The sequence below is a fragment of the Pipra filicauda genome, unplaced genomic scaffold (assembly GCF_003945595.2).
Source record: "Pipra filicauda isolate LSUMZ 115617 unplaced genomic scaffold, ASM394559v2 scaffold250_size1122263_pilon, whole genome shotgun sequence".
Classification (NCBI taxonomy): Eukaryota; Metazoa; Chordata; class Aves; order Passeriformes; family Pipridae; genus Pipra; species Pipra filicauda.
This window is the reverse complement of record NW_024104366.1, coordinates 1,012,871-1,034,615: the sequence shown is the minus strand read 5'-3', so window position 1 is coordinate 1,034,615 and position 21,745 is coordinate 1,012,871. Positions and strand designations below refer to the sequence as shown.

The 21,745-nt window shown below is 60.2% G+C and overlaps 1 protein-coding gene across 2 annotated transcripts; it reads right to left on the bottom strand.

Moving 5' to 3' along the window:
- Positions 1–103: 103 nt before the first annotated feature.
- On the bottom strand, positions 104–12,623 carry SNTA1 (syntrophin alpha 1). Of its 2 annotated transcripts, none has more exons than XM_027729044.2 (8): positions 12,335–12,623; positions 9,832–10,017; positions 3,447–3,645; positions 3,147–3,354; positions 2,945–3,075; positions 1,452–1,648; positions 1,190–1,377; positions 104–913 (listed from the first exon to the last, which is right to left on the bottom strand). In XM_027729044.2, the coding sequence occupies exons 1-8, from the start codon at positions 12,600–12,602 to the stop codon at positions 821–823; spliced, it is 1,470 nt and encodes a 489-aa protein (XP_027584845.1). In that variant the 5' UTR covers positions 12,603–12,623; the 3' UTR covers positions 104–820. The 2 variants fall into 2 exon arrangements, with proteins under 2 accessions (XP_027584845.1, XP_039237959.1); XM_039382025.1 differs by lacking the exon at positions 12,335–12,623 and adding an exon at positions 10,502–12,242 and having other exon boundaries at positions 9,832–10,461.
- Between the last annotated feature and the right edge of the window lie 9,122 nt (positions 12,624–21,745).

Sequence of the window (21,745 nt, the reverse complement as noted above, 5' to 3'; positions counted from 1 at the left end):
AGGCATCGTCCACAAACCGACTTTCTACTTTTCCAAGTGAAATCAGGAGATGGATCTTGGCTCCTGCTGGTTGTGATCTGCAAGGTTTATTCAACCCAAAAAAAAAAAAAAGGCATTTTCATGCAGAATCTTTTGGTTCATAGAAGAAGTTATTCTGCAGCAGCCACCTGACAACCCTCCCCCCCAAACCGAGAAATAAAGTGACTCCGGAGTGAGCAAAACCGAACGCGCTGTCCAATCCCGACACACAAAAGTGGTTCCTATCATTTCGTACAACATGGGGAAATTTGGCAAACACAGCTGATCTGCAGTTCCCATCTCTTAAGCACTTTGGGGCTGGCTTTGGCCTCCAATCCTCGGGTTGCCTGTCTGGAAAACAGACATGTGTCCTTGTGCTGCGGGACCTGGGGACCCTCCGGGGGGAATCCGAGCCAGGTGAGGGAAGAGCTGCCGTGTCAGCGTTTTTAAGTGGGGGATATAAATATAAAACATGGATACAAACGGGTTCTTCGTACACAAAATATCATCTCTCAAGGCACTGGGGTGACGGCCCTGCTGCCACTCGTGGGCTCTCACTGGGCTTCTGCAGCTGCTTAGGAAGGAGGGGAAGAAGGGACCGGAGAAGTCCCAGTGCTGCCATCCAAGGGGGATTTCACCCAGACACCCCAGGAGGGAGTTTTCCCAGCGGATGGTGCTTTTCCTTGGTGGGGGTGGTGTGATCCCACAGGGGCTTCAGTCTCCTTGGGATGGCTTGGGGCTGGGTTCGGCCAGGAGGGAGGTGCATAGATAGGCCGGGGGCTCGGGCTGCTCCGCTCCCTCGTCATGCCAGCAGCCCCAGCCGGGTCACCTTGGCTGAGAGGAAGGAGTGGATGATGAAGACGATGGTTTTGGGGCAGGAGTGAAGGTCCAATTGCTGCAAGAAAGGAAGGGAGGGGTGTTCACAAAGGGGAAGGCTGTTTCTGTAGCAGCTTTCAGCCAGGGACCACCCAGACCCCCCAGTCTCTACCACGGCCTTACCCTGGGGCCCTGGGAAGAGTTGTGCACCCTGGTTGGGGCAGATGGATGGGTCATGCCTCACCCCCATGCCAGGCAGGATGGGTGCTGTGCACAGGGCAGGTTCTCTGCTCCCCCTCTCCCCTGGGACTGGTGGGAGTGTGGGTGGGGGGTGCTGAAGGCAAAGCCAACTCACGATCTCTCCCTCCGGGCCACCAAAGTCCAGGTAGAGCATCTTGGTGCCGTCATCCGAGGACATCTGCAGCTTCTCGAAGGGCTGCTGGAGCAGGATGGTCCTGCTGAGCCCGGGCTCCGTGGTGGAGATGGTGAAGCCCTTGTCGATGTGGACGGTCAGGGTGCACTCCTGCCCCTTCCACGTGCAGGCTGGGGACGGGGAGGGGACAGGGGTGAGCCGGGGGTCCCCCCGCACCGCCCGGACCCCCCGGCCCCCCGCTGACCTGCCGACACCTCCTGGGCCAGCTCTGCGGCGCCGTGGGTGCCGTCCACCAGCAGCCGCGTCCACAGGGCGAGCTCCCGGGGGCTCTCCAGGCTGAAGAGGTGGGTCTGCACGCCCAGCCGGCTGCCGGCGCGCAGCGCGAACGAGCGCTCGGCCTCGTACAGCGCCGAGCCCTTCGCCGGCCCCGAGTGCACCAGCCTGCGCCAGGGACAGTGCTCAGCACCGCGCCCCGCACCCCTGCACCGCATCGTCCCAGCACAGCCCCAGCACCGCGCCCCGGACCGCCCCAGCGCCGCACACTCGCACCGAAATGTCCCGGCATCGCCCCCCCGCACCGCACCTCAGCACCGCACCTCAGCACCGCACCTCAGCACCGCACCTCAGCACCGCACAGCTCCAGCACAGCCCCGCAGCCCGCATCGCACCTCAGCGCTGCACCTCAGCACCGCACAGCTCCAGCACAGCCCCGCACCCCGCACCGCACCTCAGCGCTGCACCTCAGCACCGCCCCCGCACCGCGCTCCACAACGTCCCAGCACCCCGCACTGCTCCTCAGCACGAATCTTCAGCACCGCACAGCCCCGGCACCCCGCACCGCACCTCAGCACCGCACAGCCACAGCATCCCGCACAGTATCTCAGCACCGCATCTCAGCCCCAGCACAGCCCCAGCACAGCCCCGCATCCCGCACCGTCCCAGCCCCGCATCTCGCTCCGCGGTGGCGGTGCAGCGGGGCCGGCAGGGGGCGCTGCAGCCCCGCGGATGAGCCCCCGCAGCGCCCGAACCCCCGCACGGAGCAACGGGATGAGCCCCCGCACCGGCCCCGGGACACTGCCCCGCCTAGGGACACTACTACCGCCCCGGGACACTGCTACCGCCCCGGGACACTGCCCCTGCACCGGGACACTGCCTCCGCACCGGGACACTGCCCCTGCACCGGGACACTGCTACCGCCCCTGGACACTGCCACCGCCCCTGGATACTGCCCCCGCCCCGGGACACTGCACCGTCCCTGCACTGAGCCCCGCACCAGCCCCAGGGCTCTGCACCACCCTGGGACACTGCCACCACCCTGGGACACTGCCACCACCCTGGGACACTGCCACCATCCCGCACCGACACCCCGCACCAGCCCCGGGGCTCTGAGCCCACCGTCCCCAGCGCCCTGACAACACCCCTGGACATTGTCACTATCCCCAGTGCCCTGCAAACACCACCAGGTGCTCTGCCATCATCCCCCCACTGCCCTGCCACCACCCCGGGACTCCACCATCACCTCAAACGCCTCTGCCACCACCACGACCAGCCCCTGCCATCAGCCTGGGGCTCTGCCCTGACACACAGCTCCTGCCACCACTTCTGGTCACTGCCACCATCCCTGGTCACTGCCACCACCCTGGGGCTCTGCCACGACCCCCGGAGCTCTGTCCTGACTCCCAGCCCCTGCCACTGTCCCCATGCAGGGCAGGAGGGCACCGGGGCAGTGGCCCCTACCTGGTGGCGATGAGGGGGTAGCTGTGCGTGGGCTTGCCCAGGGCATCCCGGCTCTGGGGTAGGCTGCCGTACAGCAGCAGCTCCTTCTCCGTGAGGACGGCCAGGAGGTTCCTGGTGCCGGCGCTGGGGAGCTGCAAAGCGACTGGGTCAGGGCCACCAGCAGCGTGGTGGCACGGGGCGGTGCGGGGGGCGCGGGGGGTACCTGCTCGGTCAGCCAGCCCACGTGTTTGACATCCCGTCCGGCCGCCGTGCCCGCGCCCGCCAGCTGTGCCCGCAGCTCCTCCTTCACCCGCGGCAGCAGCGCGCCCGCGTTGGCCTGGATGGCGGCGAGCCAGGACTGCGCCGTGGCCTCGTCCTTCGCCCGCAGGAAGAGGGCGACGCGGCCGTCCGCCGAGCACACCTCCAGGTACCTGCAGGGACACGGCCCCGCTGGGTCCCCGCCGGCCCTCGGCCCCCCGGGCAGCGCGGCGGCATCGCCACCCCCCCGGCCCCGCACGCTGACCTGTGCTCCGGGTCGGTGGGGAGGCACTTGCGGGACACGTAGCACATCTTCAGGGGCACGGTGCGGCCCTCCCGGAGCTCCCGAGGGGGTAGGACGGGGGAGGATCGCTTCTGCGGGGCACCAGGAGAGGGGTCCCAGCTCACCGTGGCCCCCGCGGGGTTGTTCTTGAAGTAAGGGGAGATCTCCTTCATGTACTTCACTGGAAGAGAGGCAGCACCCGGCTGAGGGCACAGCATGGGCCAGGGCAGCCTCATCCAGCCCCGCTGAAACCTCCTGCACCCTCCCTTCACTGGAGCTGGTGTCCCCTCCATTACCTCCCCAGAGATGCCACCCATGGGTGCTGTGGGTCCTATGCCCTGCATGCCTGTGGTGGATGAGGTCACACCAGAGGGGGACACAGAATCACAGAATGGTTTGGGTTGGAAAGGACCTTAAAGATCACATTGTTCCACCCCCTGCCATGGGCAGGGACACCTTCCACTAGCCCAGGTTGCTCCAAGCCCCATCCAGCCTGGCCTTGGACACTTCCAGGGATGGGGCAGCCACAGCTCCTCTGGGCAACCTGTGCCAGGGCCTTACCACCCCCACACGACACCTAGGACGCTCCTAGTACCTCTGCTCCACCATCCCAGCACAAGAAGCCCCCCAAGAGGGACAAAAATGGCCTTTCCCCCCTTTTTTCTTCCCTTTAACCCAGATTAGTTCACAGACCCAAGCCTGATCAGGTCCCTGGGGCAGCACACACAGGCAGGGGTGGGGAATGGGAAAGAGTCCCAGGCCAAAATTACACAGTCCAAACTGTGCTGGTACAGCCAGTCCCGCTGCCAACTGAGTAACAGCTCTCAAATACCCTGGCCTGGCCCCAGGAAAAGCCATGGAGTGCGTGCTCAGAGCTCAGCCCTGCCCCGTGAGCCTCAAACCAGGGACGAGAAATCAGCTTTCAGTCCCCAGTGAGCCTGGCTCCAGAGCCAGAGCCCTCAGAGCCACGCTGGGATGGCAGCCGGCTCCTGGGGTTTAAGGGAAGGGGGAGATGAAAGGCACCACAAATTGATGGGACCCCACAGCTACATCCTGAGAATGTAGCTGGCAACACTGGCCAAAAAACTTTGGCTGAGCAGGCAGGATGCCAGTCCCAGTCCTGCCCTGGGGGAGCGTGGAACCAGCTAAGTGGCTCCAGGGAAAGGGCTTCCCTTTGGAGGTGCTCAGGGAAAACAGCACGGGGCAAACACGTGCCTGCTGCCACGTCCCCAGCCATCCCTGCTGGTCCCACTCCAGCTCCAAGTCAGTGGAGTGGGTGGCAGCAGTGGGGACACGAGCTTGGCTTTCCAGCCAACATCTGTAGGTGGCTGGATGGGCCCAGCTCCAATCGCTGCAGCCAAGCCACGGCAGCCTGAGGTGCCAGAAAGGAGCCCTTTTCCCACCAGGAGAGAGTCTGCACGCAGAGCCCTCCACCCCCAAACTTCACCTGCCCACCACCAGCCACCTTCCACCCCTCTTCCCCAGGGAAGGGGTCACAGCACCAAGCCTGACAGCTCAAGAAGCATTTGGACAATGCCCTCAGGCACGTAGTGGGGTTGTTGGGGTGTCCTGTGCAGGGCCAGGAGTTGGACTCAGTGATCCTTGTGGGTCCTTTCCAGCTCAGAACAGCAATTCTGAGACCTCCCCCTTCATTCCTATCCCGGTGAGCTCCCTAAAACCTCTAAATCCTGACACCCAGCAGGAGCTACGTGGAGGCAGAGCCCCGCGGGTGCCCCGCAGGACACAGCTATAAAAGGCCACGCTGCTGTGACACGTGGGCCGGGTCAGCCCGCGGTGGCCCCGGGGCCAAGGCGGCGGCGGAGGCCACCAGCCTCGTGCCCTGCGCCTCCCGCTATAAATAGGGGCCGCATTCCCGCAGGCATCCCAGCCACGCGGGATCCCACCCGGGCCATTAATCTTGGCAGCAGGGACCTGCCATTATGCCGGTGCCTGGGAACTAATTGGAGTTCAGAAAGATATCATTCAGCTGCTGAAACCCGAGCGCTGTCCCTGCGCCAGCCCCTGGCTCCCCCGGCACGCGGGGACGTCACCGGCATTCGCTGGGAGACGGTGGGGTCACGTCCCGATGGAGCCACGGAGGAGAGGAGCAGTGCCCAGCCCAGGATGGGGCACAGGGAATTAGGGAATGGCCCAGTGTGCGTGTCACTGGTATGTGGCTTTAAGGAGGATTTAAGGCCAAGAAGCACCAACGGGTTCCCACAGCACTGGGGGTCCTGAGCCAGCACAGGGAGCTGGGATGTGCTGGAAGCTGTGGGAGTCACAGTCCCATAGGAGCTGCTCTCTCCTCCAGTGACCCCAGCATTGGCTTTATAGCAGGTGACTTACACTTCCACCAGTTCCTTCACTGCAGCTGGTATTGAATGATTAATTAATTACCTCCATCTCATTAAAGCACACAACTCAGACCATATTACACATCACCTCTGCTGCCAGTAACTGTAATTCCTAAATTATTTTTTCTTTTTAACTAACACTGCTGGAGCTCCTGCCTGGTCCTTGTTTGTTAGCCTGCACCCTCCAAAAACCACTTGGCAGAAGCACTGCCTCACTGCTGTTGACTTAAAGCCACCTTCAGCAGGCACACCGCCATGGGTGGCTGCTGGGCTAATCCACACAGCCCCCAAAGCCATGTGGGCTCTCCACTTCCCAGAAGAGACAGCCTGTGCCACTGATCCTCTCCAGGATGGAGGAGATGGGACAAATAAAACCTTTACCTGCTCACTGAAGAACAGTTTCTGGGGGACAGCAAAAGTCTCTGGGCTTGTGGCCACCTGTGCCAGGATGGTGCCTCTGCAGGGGGGTGGTGGCACAGGGGCATTGCCAGAGCATCACATGTGCCCTGAACCCTGGAGCATGTTGCATCAGGGACATGGTAAAATAAAAGCCCTCTGTCTGCCCTGCTCTTCCCTCTGTGTTGCAGTTGGGGTTTTTTTCCTCCTCAGCAAGCCAGAAAGGACAGAACCATCAAAATTCCTTGAGTTTACTTCTTGGGCACAAATTCTCCTTCTCCTCCCAAGAATGGAGAATAATCACAAACCAAACACTCCTGCACCCTCAATCCTGAGCCTGCATGATGTGCCCCACACACCTCCCATGGCTCAGCATGACCAAAGCCAAGCTCCTGACCCCAGAGAGCTTCACTGAGGAGCCACAAAACCTCCTCCAGGCAGGAAAACAGTCCCAGCCACACGGACACCCAAGTTCAAGAGAACCCTCCTGCTGCTTGGCCCATGACTCTGGTGCTGGCACACTCTGCTCCAGCCCAGAGATCGTGGCATGGATTCAACACAAAGCTTCAGAGCAGCGAGGTGTGGAGGGGGGAGGAGGATGTGGACCCTCATCCTCTCTCTACATCATCTCCAGGGCAGGTCCAAAGCCTCTGTTTCTGCTTGGGTTCCATCCCATGGTTATGGCAATCAGCCTGATGGAGCTGGGTATCCCCAGCCCCACTCTCTCCTGGCACCCTTTTGTTTTTCTGAATTTCAGGCTTCCAGGCTATTTCTTGGCCAGGCAAGTCTTGGAGAGCTGCAACAGCCCCAGGAGCATCCCTGTGGCCAACAAGCCCTGAGCTGCCCCAGATTTGAGATGCCCGAGGCTGCCCCAGCTCCTCCTCCCCAATGCTCCCAGTTCTCCCCACGTGATAATGCAGCACAAGGGCCTCCCCAGGAAAACCACTTTTGTCACCAAAGCCCTTCCCAGGGCAGCTGGAAGGATATTTATCAGCCTTTCCCCTGCCATGGAAAATCTCTGGATTCCAAGCAATGAAAATAAGAAGAAAAAAAAAAACAAACAAGGGAAAAATAAGGCAAGGGAGAGCAACTCTCCCTGAAATAACAATGTAATATAAATACAGTCAAACTCCTCCTGCAAATATCAAGGGAGTAGTTTGGCACATCCAAAAAAGAATCTTGGCAGGACACACTGAAAGGTATCTGCGTGTCCTCACGCCTGGGCAGCAATGACAACCCAGGGGCCAGAAGCCAAGCTGAGCAGCCTGGGGTGAGACCTGGCACGTGGAGCCACTGCTGATCCTCAAATTAAAACACATCACCTCCCAGCTCTGCTGCTTTGGAGGGTCCCACCCCAGCTCACTGCCCTGTAAGGAGGTGCCAGCTCTCCCAGATTTGTTACCTGCTGCAGTGCCACTTGCAAGCTATCCAATAAACTCCTAATCCCAGGAATGACTGCAGCCAGGAGGAGCAAGGTAGCAGACACTGGCTGTGCCAAACTACTCTGTTTTGATACTTACAGCACCGTAAGGAAAGCTGGAGTCACACTTGGCAGCATGCAGGGACCAGGAAGTGTCTAAGTGATGTTAAGGTGTTTTTCTCCAAACTCAAGAGCGAGTCCAAGCAGGAGAAGAGAGCAGGGAATCCCCCTTTAACACCCTTCAGGCACCTTTAGGCCATCCCCTGCCCTCCAGCCCTGACACTCTTCCCCAGGGCAGGACACTTGGCAAAGCAGCTCCTGGAGAGCCACCAGGATGGCAGGTACAAGGCAGGGGACACCCTTTCCTGAGGCAGGGCCATCAACTCCACAGGGCAGTGACAGCCTGACGGGAACACTGGCACAGTGCCAGCCCAGCCATCCTCCATGGGAAGGGCTGTACAGTGACAGCAAACCCAGAATAGGGAGGGCATGGAGATGCACCGTGTTTATAGGTGACATTTGTGATCAGATGAGCAGCAGAGACCCATTCCCTGCTCCAGCTGTTGCCTGGAGCACCCCAAGCAAACACCACAGTGCAGAACTCCAACAGTGTCAGCTACCAACTTATCCCAGAGTCTCCAGAGTGCTGTGGCCTCCAGCCACAGTGCAGAGTCTCCAGCCCTGCCTCACTCTGCTCCCAAGGTACCTGCTGGGAGTTTTAATTAATTCAGAAGCCCAGTAACTCATACCTGAGCTCAGCAAGCTCCAGCAAAGGCCCTGCCTGCAGCTGCCTCACGGGAGAGCAACCTGGCAGTGCCCGGCTCCCAGGGGATGGAGGAGGAGGAGGACAAGGGGGTTCAGGGAGAGAAATTGTTCTCTACAGAAAGGGCAGCTCATCTCCACCTCTGGCAGGACCTCTCACAGAAAGGAAACCCACACCAAAGTAAAGGATGGACAGAAAATAACAAAGAGAGGGTGGTCCAAGAACAGCGGCTAGGGGGAGGAATTTCGCAGACTCACAAAGAAAGAAGCTCTTGTATTTCTCTTTGGTCAGAAAAAAACAACAAAACCACCCCACCACCAAGCCTATCTGCTCCCAGCAGCTGTGCAGAGCAGCACATTCCTCGGGCTGAATCGTGGCCCTGCGGCTCCCAGGAGAGGAGGAACCCACAGCAGAAAGGGCTGAGCGAAGCTAAAAATGAAAATCTGGAGCTGAGACAATCTGGGGAAGGCAGAGGAAAGCAGGAGCCACAGTGGTTGTTGGCAGCAGAGCATGCAGGACTCTTTCTTTGTCCAGGGACAGCCCAGAGAGCTGCCCCCAAATCAAACCTCCCTTTGGGATCTGCACAGGGAAGGGTCTTTGGTGCCAAGACCCTCACGGTTAACCAGGGCAACCCTACAGCTGGTTGGAAGAGAAGGGAGGGAAAGGGTCCTGTCCTGAGGGGCAAATCTGGGGTGCTCATCCCAGCCTGGCCAAGCTGGCAGAGGGGTGGGCAAACACGGACAGATGTGATGTAAAAGACAGTGGGAAAAGAACGGGGCCTCTCCCTCAGCACTCCCATGGTCACAACCCACCGCCCTCACCCACTCCTCAGGTGGGGCTGGGGGGCTCCTGCAGGGCTAGGAGACCCTGGAACTGGCTACCCAGTAGCAAAAAGCAGCCCATTCTGAGGGGACCAGCCCCAGTCTCTCCCAGGATGGAGAAAGCTGCATCCCTGAGATGTTTGTAGCCTCATCTGCCAAATCTGGGGTTCAGCTGCGAGGGATCCCATGGGTGGACAGCCCCTGCAGCTGCACCCCTGAGCTGGTCCTGCCTCACTCTCCACCTGCTCCTCCTGCCTTCCCCAAACCCACCCAGCAAATCCAAAGCTGTTCAGCAGAGGTAGGGGACCAGCACACCCCCTTCCCACTGCCAAAATCCCAACCAGGGATGTGGGTTTAAATTAAAATTGGGGGAAAAGCAGAAAACGTTTTCTGTTTCCCCAGGACCTGCAGACCTTGGGGTGATGCTGTGCAACACAAGAGCCCCAAACCCCAGAAACCTGTCCCACACCTCCCACCACTGCCTGACCCCAGTCCCGTAGCAGAGAGACGGAGCTGCTGGACATTGAGCAGTGGCACACATGTCTGATACGCCACCCCAGTGCCATCCGAGTAGAGAAGGACCCTTGTCACTCCTTGCACCCTTGTCTCTTACCTTCCAACACCACCTCCTTGCCCGTCTTCTTCAAGGCCTGCACGGCCTCGTCGTGCGTGGCCTCGGACAGGTCGGTGCCGTTGACGGAGAGGATGGCATCCCCCACGTACAGCGCCTCGGTCTGATCTGCTGCCAGCCCCTTAAAGATCTTGGAGATCAGGATGGGCATTTTATTCTCTCGGCCACCTCGAAACAGAAGAGACAGGAAGCAGTTGTGGCTGTTGGAGCTCATGGAGAGCAGGTGGGGAGGGGGATGCTCCGGTACCAGATGGCCCTGGTGAGGCTGAGCCCTTCTCCTGGCACTCAGTTGTGCTGGGTCAACCCCCTGCTCGTTCCCCCAGATGCCCACAGGACACCTGTACCAACCACAGCAGCCAAACTACCACCAGGCTTTACAGCAGATGAAGTGATTGCTCCAAAACCACTAGGAATGATCACAGATTAGTCACAGAGTGAACACGTAAACCTGGCCATCTCCCCATCAATTCTGGCAGGAAAGCATGTCTTTATTTGCATTATTAATCATGTGTGCTGAGAGACTATCCTTGCTCCAAGGACTTCATGATCTCAACAGATCAGACAGCTGAACGTTTTTGGAGAGGCCAAAGAGTCAGGGAGAGGTGAACCAACCTGGCTGCGTGTTCCTCTCAGCACAGCAGCCCTATCTTACCTGCTGCTCTCCTGACTAAAAGAATGCTATTCAGACTCCCGGCGGCTTCAGGAGATCAATTTGCACGTTAACTTTTGAACCCGCCGGGAGATCCGAGCTGCCTCCGTGCCAGGAAGCAGGGATGCAGCAGCTACTGCCCACGGCAGCCGGGGATCAGCAGTCCCCGAGATGCCCTGTGCCCCGGGACAGCCTGTCCCGAGGAGCCTCCAAGAGATGTTCTTCACCCCAGAGGGAGAGGTTGAGCCCAGCCTCTTGTCACTGCCCGCCCCGAGGCTGCTCCCAGCCAGTGCCACAGGCATTTCCTCGCTCAGCCGCCTGCCAAGCCCTGCGAGGGCTCTGGTTATCAGCTGTCAGAGGCCCCGGCGGGGGCTGCTCCGTCCTTGCAGCAGCGGCTCCTGTCCCAGCTGCCAGCACCGAGAGTCCTGCCAGGGCCCAGAGCCTCGGCCAGCACAGCTCTAGCCCAGCTTCCTGCTGTCCTGCCAGCCCAGCACCCCCAGCACCCAGACCCACACCCCATGGCAGGACACCTCACCCACAGCCCGGGTGGCGGGGAAGTGTCCCCGGGTGAAACGCGGTTGGCACGTGCACAACCAGGGATGTGCCAGCAGCCTGGAGAGGAGGAATGATGTCCTGTCCTACCAGAGCTGCCCCACCACTCACAACAGCTTCTACTGCCCAGTTCTGATGGCAACTACTTCTTTTCCACATACGTCACTGCAAAAATAAAGTCTTGACTGAACCAAGTGTAGTTTCTCCTTTCCTGGGAGAGCCACAGAGCAAGCAGTAACTTGGCAGCCAAAGGGTCGTTACGAAAGGGGTTTTATCCTTCCAAAAAAAAAAGGGTTGGCAGGCTGGGGCACCCTGGAGATACGGCCAGCAGTGTCGATCCAGTTCCAGCACACAGATATCCACACAGTAAAACCTCCCGACTTCAGAGGGAGCCGGAGTCTCCTCTGAGCTGTGAGGAGAAGCCACGTCAGGAGGCGAGAGCTGCCCTGTTGCTGCCCCCGGGGCTGCCGAGCCCGCCGCCTGCCCTGCCCGCAGACGGAGTCACGGCCCCTCACAGCCACGCTCCGTGACAGACCTTTCCCTGCCTCTTTGCTGCCCTTTTCATCCTCCTCTCCACCACGCTCGGAGCCGCGCGAAAAGCAAAGGCAGGCGGGACGCCAGGAACGCCATCCCTGCCCCAAGAAGTTTCCAGCCTGAAGTTCAGGCGAGACACCAAGGCAGTTTGGGAAGGAAAACAAGGATTACAATAGGGAGGCTTCCCGCTGCTCGGCTTCCCGGGAGCAGACGTCTCCAAGCCCGAGAGCGTTGGTTTAACAGCCCCAGAGCCTGGGGATCTCCAAGGGCTTTACGTCGTTTATCTGATAGTTTAAAAGGGCATCTCCCAGCTCAGGGACACGGGGGGACAAGGACACGCCGGCAGAGCCCTCGCTGTGGTTACAAAAGGGCAGCTTTTGTATAACTGGGTGCCCTCTGCATCCCACCTGCCTCCTGAGACACCACCCTACCCGTGGGCGCGGGGGGACAGCGGGAATCTGTCCCCTCCAGCCCCCAAACGCCGGGGACCCCCACTCCGGCCGGGGTACGGCGGGCAGGGCTGGCCGCTCCCCCTGCACCCCGAAGCATGGCCCCCTCCGTAGGGGGTCCCGTCAGTGCCACGCGTCCCCCTCCCCATCCCGCGCAGGGGCTGGGGGGTGTGAGGACCCCGACCCCAGCTCCGAGCGAGCCGCGGAACGGCGGCAGCAACAGGTCGCGGTGCCGGTGCCTCTCTGTCCCCGCCGCCCATCCCGGGGATGAGGGGACCCCCCCTCCCCATCCCGGCCTCACCTTTGATGCTGATGCCAAGCCCCCCCACGTCCTGCTTGACGACGCGCACGGTTCTCCTGATGTTGGCGAGCGCCTCGGGCGCGGCGGAGCCCGGCTCGCCTCCGTTCAGCTGCGCCGCCGCCGGGGCCTCGGGGCCCGGGCCGGGGCCGTCGGCAGGGCTGACCCCCAGCACGTCCTCGGCCAGGGTGAGCAGGACGCGGAGCCACTGCCCGCCGGGGCCACGCAGCTCCAGCAGCCCGGTGCGGGGGGCGCGTCTGCCCGCCGCCATCTTCGCGCCCGCCGCTCCGCGCCCCGCACCGCCCCCCCCGCCCTGCACCCGCACCCTGCACCCTCCACCGCCCCGCTCACCCTGCACCGCCCCGCACACCGCCCCGCTCACCCTGCACCGCCCCGCACCGCCCCGCACACCGCACACCCTGCACAGCCCCGCTCACACCCTGCACCGCCCCGCTCACCCTGCACCGCCCCGCTTCACCCTGCACGCCCGCACACCGCCCCGCTCACACCCCTGCACACCCGCACCGCCCCGCTCGACCCGGCACGCCCCGCTCACCCCTGCACCGCCCCGCTCACCCCTGCAAACCCGCCCCGCGCACCACCACCCACCGCTCCCCTGCACCGCCCCGCACACCATGCACCGCCCAGCACCGCCCCGCACACCCTGCACCGCCCCGCACACCCCAGGCACCGCCCCCTCACGCCCTGCACCGCCCCGCACCCGCCCCGCACACCCGCACCGCCCCGCCAACCTGCACCGCCCCGCCCCCTGCCCGCCCCGCTCCACACCCTGCACCGCCCCGCACACCCAGCACCGCACACCCTGCACCGCCCCGCTCACCCTGCACCGCCCCGCACCCTGCACCCGCACCTCACCCCTCACACGGCCCCGCTGCACCGCCCCGCACCGACCCGCACACCGGGCACCCCGCACGCCCCGCACACCCTGCACGCCCCTATTCCACCCTGCACCCTGCCCGCCCCCCTCACCCTGCACGCCCCGCAACACCCCGCACCGCCCAGCACCGCCCCGCTCACCCTCACCCGCCCCCGCTCACCACCCGCAACCGCCCCGCTCACACACTGCACCGCACCGGCACCGCCCCGCACACCCGCACAGCCCCGCACCCTGCACCGCCCCGCACACCCTGCAACGCCCCGCTCACCCTGCACCGCCCCCGCACTCCCTGCCCCGCTCCCGCAACACCCTGCACCGCCCCGCACACCGCCCGCTCACCCTGCCCGCCCCGATCACACCCGGGCCCCGCTCACACCGCCCCGCTCACCCCCCTGCAACCGCCAGCACACCCTGCACCGCCCCGCTCACACCCTGCACCGCCCCGAACCGCACCCCCCCGCAACACCCCCCGCACCCTGCACCGCCACGCACACCCTGCACCGCCCCGCTCACACCCCGCACTGCCACACTCCGGAACAGCACGGGGCACTGGGAGGGACCGGGACCCCAGCCCCCCCCCGTTCCGCTCTGGGACGGGACACAGGGGTGCTCCCCAGTGCTCCCCGCACCGGCCCGGGACGGGGCACCGGGAACAGGCACGGCTCCTCTGTACTCCCTGCGCCACCCTGGGACGCGGCAGCGGGAAGGGGCACGGCTGCCGGTGCCCCCTGCTCCATCCCAGGACAGGGCACTGGGGAGGACACAGTGCTCCCTGATGCTCCACAGCGCTCCCTGCTCCAGCCCGGATGGGAGGGCACCAGGAGGGACATGGTTCTCACCAGTGCTCCCCATTCCTGCCTGCGAGGGACACAACCTCCCAGGGCTCCCCTCTCCATCCTGAGTGCTGGGAGGGATCCAGTGCTCCCCATTCCAGCCTGGGATGGGGCAACAGGAAAGACACAGCTCTCCAGTGCTCCTTGCTCTGGACTGGATGGGGTATGGGGAGACACCAGGACACCAGGGCCCCACTGCTCCATCCTGGGATGGGGCACTGGCAGGGCCTGGTTTTCCCCACTCCAGTGTGGGACGAGGCACCAGGAGGGGCATGGCTCCCCAGTGCTCCTTGTTCTGGCTTGACGCAGAGCCCCAGTACTCCCCAGTGCTTCCCAGTGCTCCCTGCTCCGGCCCAGGATGGGACACAGGGAGAGACACAGGCCCCCAGTGCCCTGTTGCTTGTCCCACCTCTGGCCCTGGACATTCTGGGGGTCCCTGGGTCGCTGTGCTGGGGGTCTCCGTGCTGGGCTGTGTCACAGGAGGAGCAGCAGGAGCCGGGCAGGGGCTGTGGCTCTTCATGTGTCCCCAGCAGCCACAGCCAGGGCAGGAACCACCCAAGTCCCAATGGGTGTTAAATAGGAGCCAGGTACAGGGAGATGGTGCCTGCAGACACTCAGAAGAGTCTGCATTGCTTTTCCTTTGCTTGTCCAAGATCTTGAAAACAAGAATATTTTGACTCCCTTGGCAGACCTGCATTTTTTCTGCATTAATTAGGAGTAGTAAATAATCTCCAAGAGCAGCAAATGCCTCTTGGCACATCCCCTCTGCCCCTTCCAAAGTGCTTCAAGCAGCTCCAGAGGCCTCCAGGATGGGGCTACTGAGGTCTCAGACCCTCTGGAAAACACAAGGATTTGTAAGAACTCAGGAACATTTACGGCAGACTGGGAAGGGGACGGAGTGAGGGGCTCTGGGTTCATGGGGCAGGGGGGCTGCAGCGTGTGCTGCTCCACACAGCCCTTCCCAGCTGGGGTCTGCAGCCAGCCCTGAGCATCAGCCTCATACAGAGGGGAAAAATGCTCCCCAGGCTCCCTCCCACGCAGCAGCAGCTGTGGAATTTCTTGATGTTGCAGCAGAGGAAACCCTGAAGGTTATTTCTTTACAAAACAGACAGTTCACATATTCCTGATTTTCTTTCTGCTAAAAGGTCCGGGGTTTGGCTTAAATGACTCTTCACAGTACGATGCTGCTCGCTGTAGCAAGCAGTTCTACAGCACCTCAGAGATATTCCCCTGAGATCTCACCCCCTGCACACCCTGTGGGACTCTCCAGCCCTGCTCTGGCTGCTTGTGCCACTGGGTTCTTGTACAACAAGGGGAATTTGGTCTCTTGGTCCTTGAGCGCAGACAGCTCATTCCCCCTGTGCCACTCGCTCTGGGAGCACTCACTTTATTTGCCAGCCAGGCAGCTGCAGTCAGCAGTTTGTCCAGCTGTTTTTCCTTCCCAGGGCTGCTTTTGATAATTCCAGCCTCTAAGGCCACATTCCCATCTGAAACAGCAGTGGGAGTGCTAAATATTGCTTTTAGTGCAGCAGAACAGCACCGTTTGGGTTGTTTCCTTTCATTTCAGCTCTGTGCCCGGCAGCACGGATGCTGAGAAGCATGGCCTGGACTCATGGAAGCCATCCAGATGGTGCCAGTGCCTCTCCCTGTCCCACTGCTGGGATGGAGAAATCACCATGGGCCTTGGAGCCAGCACACAGCACTCTGACTTCACCTCCCTTGGGGAAAAAGCCACACCCCGCGGGTGCAGTGAGGAAGATGGGCAGTGATCCACAGTAGAGAGCTCATCCCACAGCCACTGCTTCTGCCCTGGACCCCCTGCACCCCCTTTCTTCAGCAATTAATATTCCTATGACAATTGCATCCATTAATTACGCTGGATGGAGATCCAAGGCAAGTATTGCAGGTGGTGTCTTCTAATGGAAACAGTGGGTACAAAGTGACCTTAAAGTCCCTGATCCCAAACTGGGAGGCTCACCCTGAGCAGGGGGTACGTCAGGAGGGCAGCAATAGGGCTGGAGGCTGGTACAGTACTGGCTCCAGCACTGGGGGGGCTTGGGCTTTATCAAAGACAAAAATCATCTGCTGGCTCCTCTGCACAGCTGGGTCTGTAAGAACTGTGGCCATTTGGACATGCCAGGACGTTCCTGGGAGTCCTGGTGCTCCCCCAAGCTGTTCTGGGGACTTTAAGCAGGCTTGGCTCTCCCAGGCTCCTTCCCCTCTTCGGAGCCTCTTCCTGTCCCAGGGCACACGGTGAGCACCGGGAGCGCGGCACACGGAGCGGTCCCGGCTCCATTTGACCCTCTGCAAGACACCGTGAGCGTAATTCCCATGACGTGGAGCTGCAGGACAGGCTGTGGGACGGGAGGGCGGGGGATGGAGGCTCTGTCCGGGGCTGGCACGCAGGAGTGAATCGCAGCTTCCAGGCATGCCAGCGGCGTTCGTCAGGGCTCCTGCCGATGGGGAGCGGGCGGGGGAGGAGCTGCTTGAAAAATTGCTATTCACAGAAATAGAAACTTCCTGCAGAAACACGTGTGCGTCGGTGACAAAAGCCCAGCTGGGAATTTCTCCCTGGCAGCAGGAGCGGTGGGAGGGGAAGGGGCTGGGGAGCATGAGGGGCTGAGGTGCAGGACTGGGGGTGCTGCCAGGGCCCTGACCCCGGCTCTGGGAGAAATCTCTGCTTTTTATCCGGAAAAAGCATCACTTGGCTCCATAGTCTCCAAACTGTCTTCAGGAGCAGGACCTGCCAGTGTGGCAGTGATGGGCTCCACACCCCCCATGCTGAGCTGTTCCCTCCAGCAGCACTTCCTTGGCCTCCTATTTGGATGCTGCAGAGGGTGGGGAGGCCCTGGCACAGGTTGCTCAGAGAAGCTGTGGATGCCCCATCCCTGGAAGTGTCCAAGGCCGGGTTGGACGGGGCTTGGAGCAACCTGGGCTAGTGGAAGGTGTCCCTGCCCATGGCAGGGGTTGGAACAGGATGAGCTTTAAGGTCCTTTCCAACCCAAAGCATTCCAGGAGTCTATGATTCCATGCTTCCCTAGCTGATTTCCATGGCAGGGTTGAGCCCATCCCGGCATTTTCTCTGCCTAATCTCTCCAGCCCCCTGAACTTCATCGTTAAGCAGCTATTATTAGTCTCATTTCTTGGCATAGCCAGGAGCTGTGTCAGAACCCACCAGCCTATTTATAGAGTGCTGTGAGCAGCTTTGTTACTTGTGTTAATTAGACTGATCCCTTCTGAAGCAAAGTAAAAGACTTTGAGAGCTCAAGTTTAGTCCTTGGGACAACATTCCCAAACTGTGGGGATCCAGGCAGCATCTCAGGCTGCTGGATGCCCTGACAGTCCTTAGCCCTCAGCACCAGGGAAAGTCTGCTCTGCTCAGTCTCCCTTGGGAATTTATGGAGGGGGATGGCACCAACCCTTGCCTGCAGGACTGAGCCCCATGAAACCCTGCAAGAGATGGGATGAAAGGGAAATAAAATAGCTTTTCCTATCTAGATAGGTTTTAATCTAGATAGATTTTAATCTACATAGGTTTTAATCTAGATAATACTAGATTTAGGTATGCAATATGTATTTAAAAAATTGATTAATCCTTTACTATGAAGGAAATGTAGTGAAATGGCATTATCTGGCTTTAAAATCACTGGAATCTCTGAGTCCTTTAACTTGAGAGCACTTTCTGTTTGCTTTGGGGCATAATTAGTCCCTACAAAGTTTTTTCCCTCTCATGAAGGCTTTTCTCTTTCCAGATCCCTGTAAGATAACCACAGTCAGCTGGGCTCTCACAGTGGGAAAATGCTTATGCTACTACATGGCAGATCATATGTTATCAGGGCAGGATAATTTTATCAAAGAACAAGAGACGGGACGGGAAAAAAGCAGCACCCTGGAGCTAAAATAACTTTGGAAAGGCAAAAGTTGTCACACATTAAAGCCCAGTCCTCACTGCCTGCTGAAGCTTTGGCTCTCTGATGCTCCAAGACCAAGTGGCATCAGTGGCAGGGATGTCAATCAGCCCCTGGGGTAAGTTAATGGACAGAAATTAATCATGAAGTCAGCACAGGAGCTGCAGGTTGTAAAATCCACCTTCACATTTGCAGTTCAGCTGGGCTGATTTGCCTCACCAGTGTCTCCCACAGGCAATGGGGCAAATTCCCCGTGGTTTTGGTAAATCTGCCGCTTGCAAATGAAAATGCTGCTGCCTCCCTGCCTGGCACTGGGAATAGGCATCTCTTGGACTGCAGAGTCTGTGAGATGCACTGCTGGAGATACCACCCATGATTCTGTATGTCCCCTGGCACGGTGGCTGCAGTGTCTGTGGCACCAGAGCAAGAGCTCGTGGGGAAACTGAGGCACAGAGGGAGGGCAGGTCCAAGCTCCAGCCAGGATTGCTGGGCACATCACTCCATGATTCCTGGCTCAATGGGTGATGCACAGGGGCTCAGAGATGGCGTCTGCTGGGCAACACTTGGGACATGGCCTCTCCTGTGGGCACGGGCAGCCTTTTCCCCCTGGGCAGTGCTGGGGTGTTTGATCTCCAGGTGCTTTATTTAGTGATATCAAACCCTCCCCTGCTTCCCAGCTGCTTCATCATGGATTTAATCACATTCTACGTGTTTGCTGGGGGGGGGGGTGTTGCTAAAATGCTGGAGCAGGTTGTGAGTTCAGGGGGGTGACAGACAGATGAACACACTTTCAATCAAAACTACAGAATCACAGAATATGCCAAGTCGGAAGGGACTCACAAGGATCATGCAGTCCAACTCTTATCTCTGCACAGGACCATCCCCAAGAGTCACATCACGTACCTGAGAGGACCATCCAAACCCTCCTGGAGCTCTGGCAGCCTTGGGGCTGTGCCCACTGCCCTGGGGAGCCTGGTCAGTGCCCAACCACCCTCTGGGGGAAGAACTTTTTTCCAATACCCAACCTAAACCTCCCCTGACACAGCTCCAGGCCGTTCCCTGGGGTTCTATCCCTGGTCCCCCCAGAGCAGAGCTCTGCCCCTCTGCCCCTCCTCAGGAAGTTGTAACTGCAGTAAGGTCTTCCCTCAGTCTCCTCTTCTCCAGCTGAACACACCAAGTGCCCTCAGTGTCCTCACACGGCTTCAAATCAAGGCCCTTCAAATTCTCCTTGTCCAATGCCGCCCCATTCATGAAGGGGGCTTCTGGATGTGGCCGTGCAGACAGTGACCCCACACCCCTCTTTCGGTGCCCCTGAGCCCATCAAATGCTGCACACCAGCAAAGCCCTGTTTCCTCCTGGCTCCACCATCCCATCAGGATGCCCACGGGAAAAGGCAGCTCCCATCAGTCGCAGCTCCCCTGGGCTTTTTGTAACTCGACAGATAGAGCTTTGAGAAATGTCACTTCTCTCCACTGCTGTCATTTCTCTCCAATGGCCTGTCAATGTGACACCACCGAGGCTGTGGACTCCCCATCCCTGGAAGGGTCCAAGGCCAGGTTGGACAGGCTTTGGAGCAACCTGGGCTAGTGGAAGGTGTCCCTGCCCATGGCAGGGGGTGGGATGAGATGAACCTTAAGGTCCCTTGCAACCCAACCCATTCTGTGGTTTATGATTCTATGAGGTTGTCTGGAACACCAGGAGACCTTGATGGATGTGATTTTGTTCCCTGGCTCAGGGGATGCTACAGGAAAGGCCTCCTGTCCGAGCACTGCACAGGAGGGATTGGAAGAGCCTTGTGTCCTGGGAAAAGGCTGGGTTTGAGCCCTGAGGGATGTTTGCCCTCTTCTAGCTGGAAGGCCACCTTCAGCATTAGGTTTTTGAGTTAAATGCATCCTTCTGTGGGGCTTCAGCTTCCCTGCAAGGGCCATATCCATGCGGGACTCTCCTGGCACATGGTTGGGTGATGGACCCATCAGCCCAGGGTCCTTCTGCTTCCCACGAGTGCGGCGAGGACCATCTCTCCGCCGAGCTTCGGTGTCGCTCCATGGAAACAGCAGCTGCAGGATCTCACGCTGTCAGCAGATGCCAGCAAAGAGCCGCTCTGCAGCCACCGGGGGCTGCCGTGGGCTGGGGGTGGCCGGAGCCCCCGACCCTCAGCGCTGGGGCACCTTCTGCCCCAACCCACCCATCCGGCTGGGGCACAAACCCCTGCGGGGAGCTGGAGGAGCTCGTTGGGGCTTTGCCACCAGCTGAGAACCCCACACTCAGCTCACAAATTGGAGCACCTGCAGCTGCTGCAAAACTGGTGGCACCAACCAGAGAAATGAGGGACGGGGTGACCCTCTGGCCCATCTCACCAGGCATGGCTTTGTGCCTCAGAGCCCCAGACCAGCCCCCATGGGGGACGGGGGACACGCTGCCCCCTGGCCTGGCCACTGCCTGCTCAGCCCGTTGGTTATCAGAGTCACAGAGTGCTTTGGGTTGGGAATGACCTCAAAAACCATCTAGTCCAACCTCCCTGCCGTGGGCAGGGACCCTTCCACTAGATCAGGTTGCTCAAAGTCCCACCCAGCCTGGCCTTGATGTCCCAACAAACGGGGCATCCACATCTTTTCTGGGCAACCTGGTCCCGTGTCTCACCACTCTCGTCGGAAAAAAATTCCTTGTCTATCTGGCTTAACGGGACACTGGAGAGGAATCCTCACCGCTTCTCACTGCTCGGTTATTCTGGGCGCTGGGCTGGCCCCAGCCCGGGTTTTTGGGGGGCGGTGTCCAGCAGGATCCTCCCACATGCCCTGACTTTCTGCTCAGCACCACGGGCACAAACCCCACCCTCCCTTTAAACCACCTTCCCCTTCCTCACCAGATTCCTCCTCTGAGGTCTCGGGAGGCGCCTGGTGCTCCCTCCCGGCTTGGCAGGCAGCCGTGACACTGCTGCTCCACAACAGGAGCTATTTTTACCCGCTAATGCATGCACGCTCCCCGGCTCAGCCTCCTGCCCTCCCCGTGCCCAGCACCATCCCTGGTTCCTGGCTGGGTCCCCGCTGCAGCTGGGACCAGGCTCTGCTTGTGTCCCCAAGCACCCCACGGCCGGGGGGATGCAGGAGGGGCCCCTTCCCTTCATTCGTGTGCATCATTTCTGTGGACCCCATCCACTGCTCCGTGAAAAGCTCTTTTTCCAGCCTGACAAGTAGCTGGAACTTGTTTTATAGGAGGATATATACATATAAACGTAGTCCATCCTATTTCCCCTTTGTCCCCTGCTATTTCCCCCTTCCCCATGGGCTTTTCAGGTCTCTCGAGCGAGCTCAGGGCTGCCCAGGGGATCAGCACTGCCCCTTTGCCAGGTCTTTTTGACAGTCAGGGAAGGGTGTTGGACCTAGAAAAGCCTCAGTTCCTTGGACTCGAGGGCCAGGCAGGGTCTGTGAGCGCTCCCCATCCTTTCCCAGGCTGCTGGACCCCTTGTGTCTCAAGGGGATCCACCACAGCCCCGAGCCCTGGGGTGCTGCCAGCCACGGGACACATGCTGCCCATTTCAGTGCCGCTTTTAAGGGCTCCCTAAACCAAGTATCAGGGCTCCAGGAAGGCTGAGCATGGGGGTCCCTCTGTATTCCAGGGTGAATGCTCCAGGCACGAGCCCTCAGGGAGCTTGTACAGAGACCAGAGGGGCTGCAGAAAGGGAATGGGGGGCATCACCCCTGCTGTGAGCTCTCCATCCAGGTCATGGCATCTCCAAAGGAGCCCCCCCAGCACGAGAGGGAAACCAGTGGAAGGA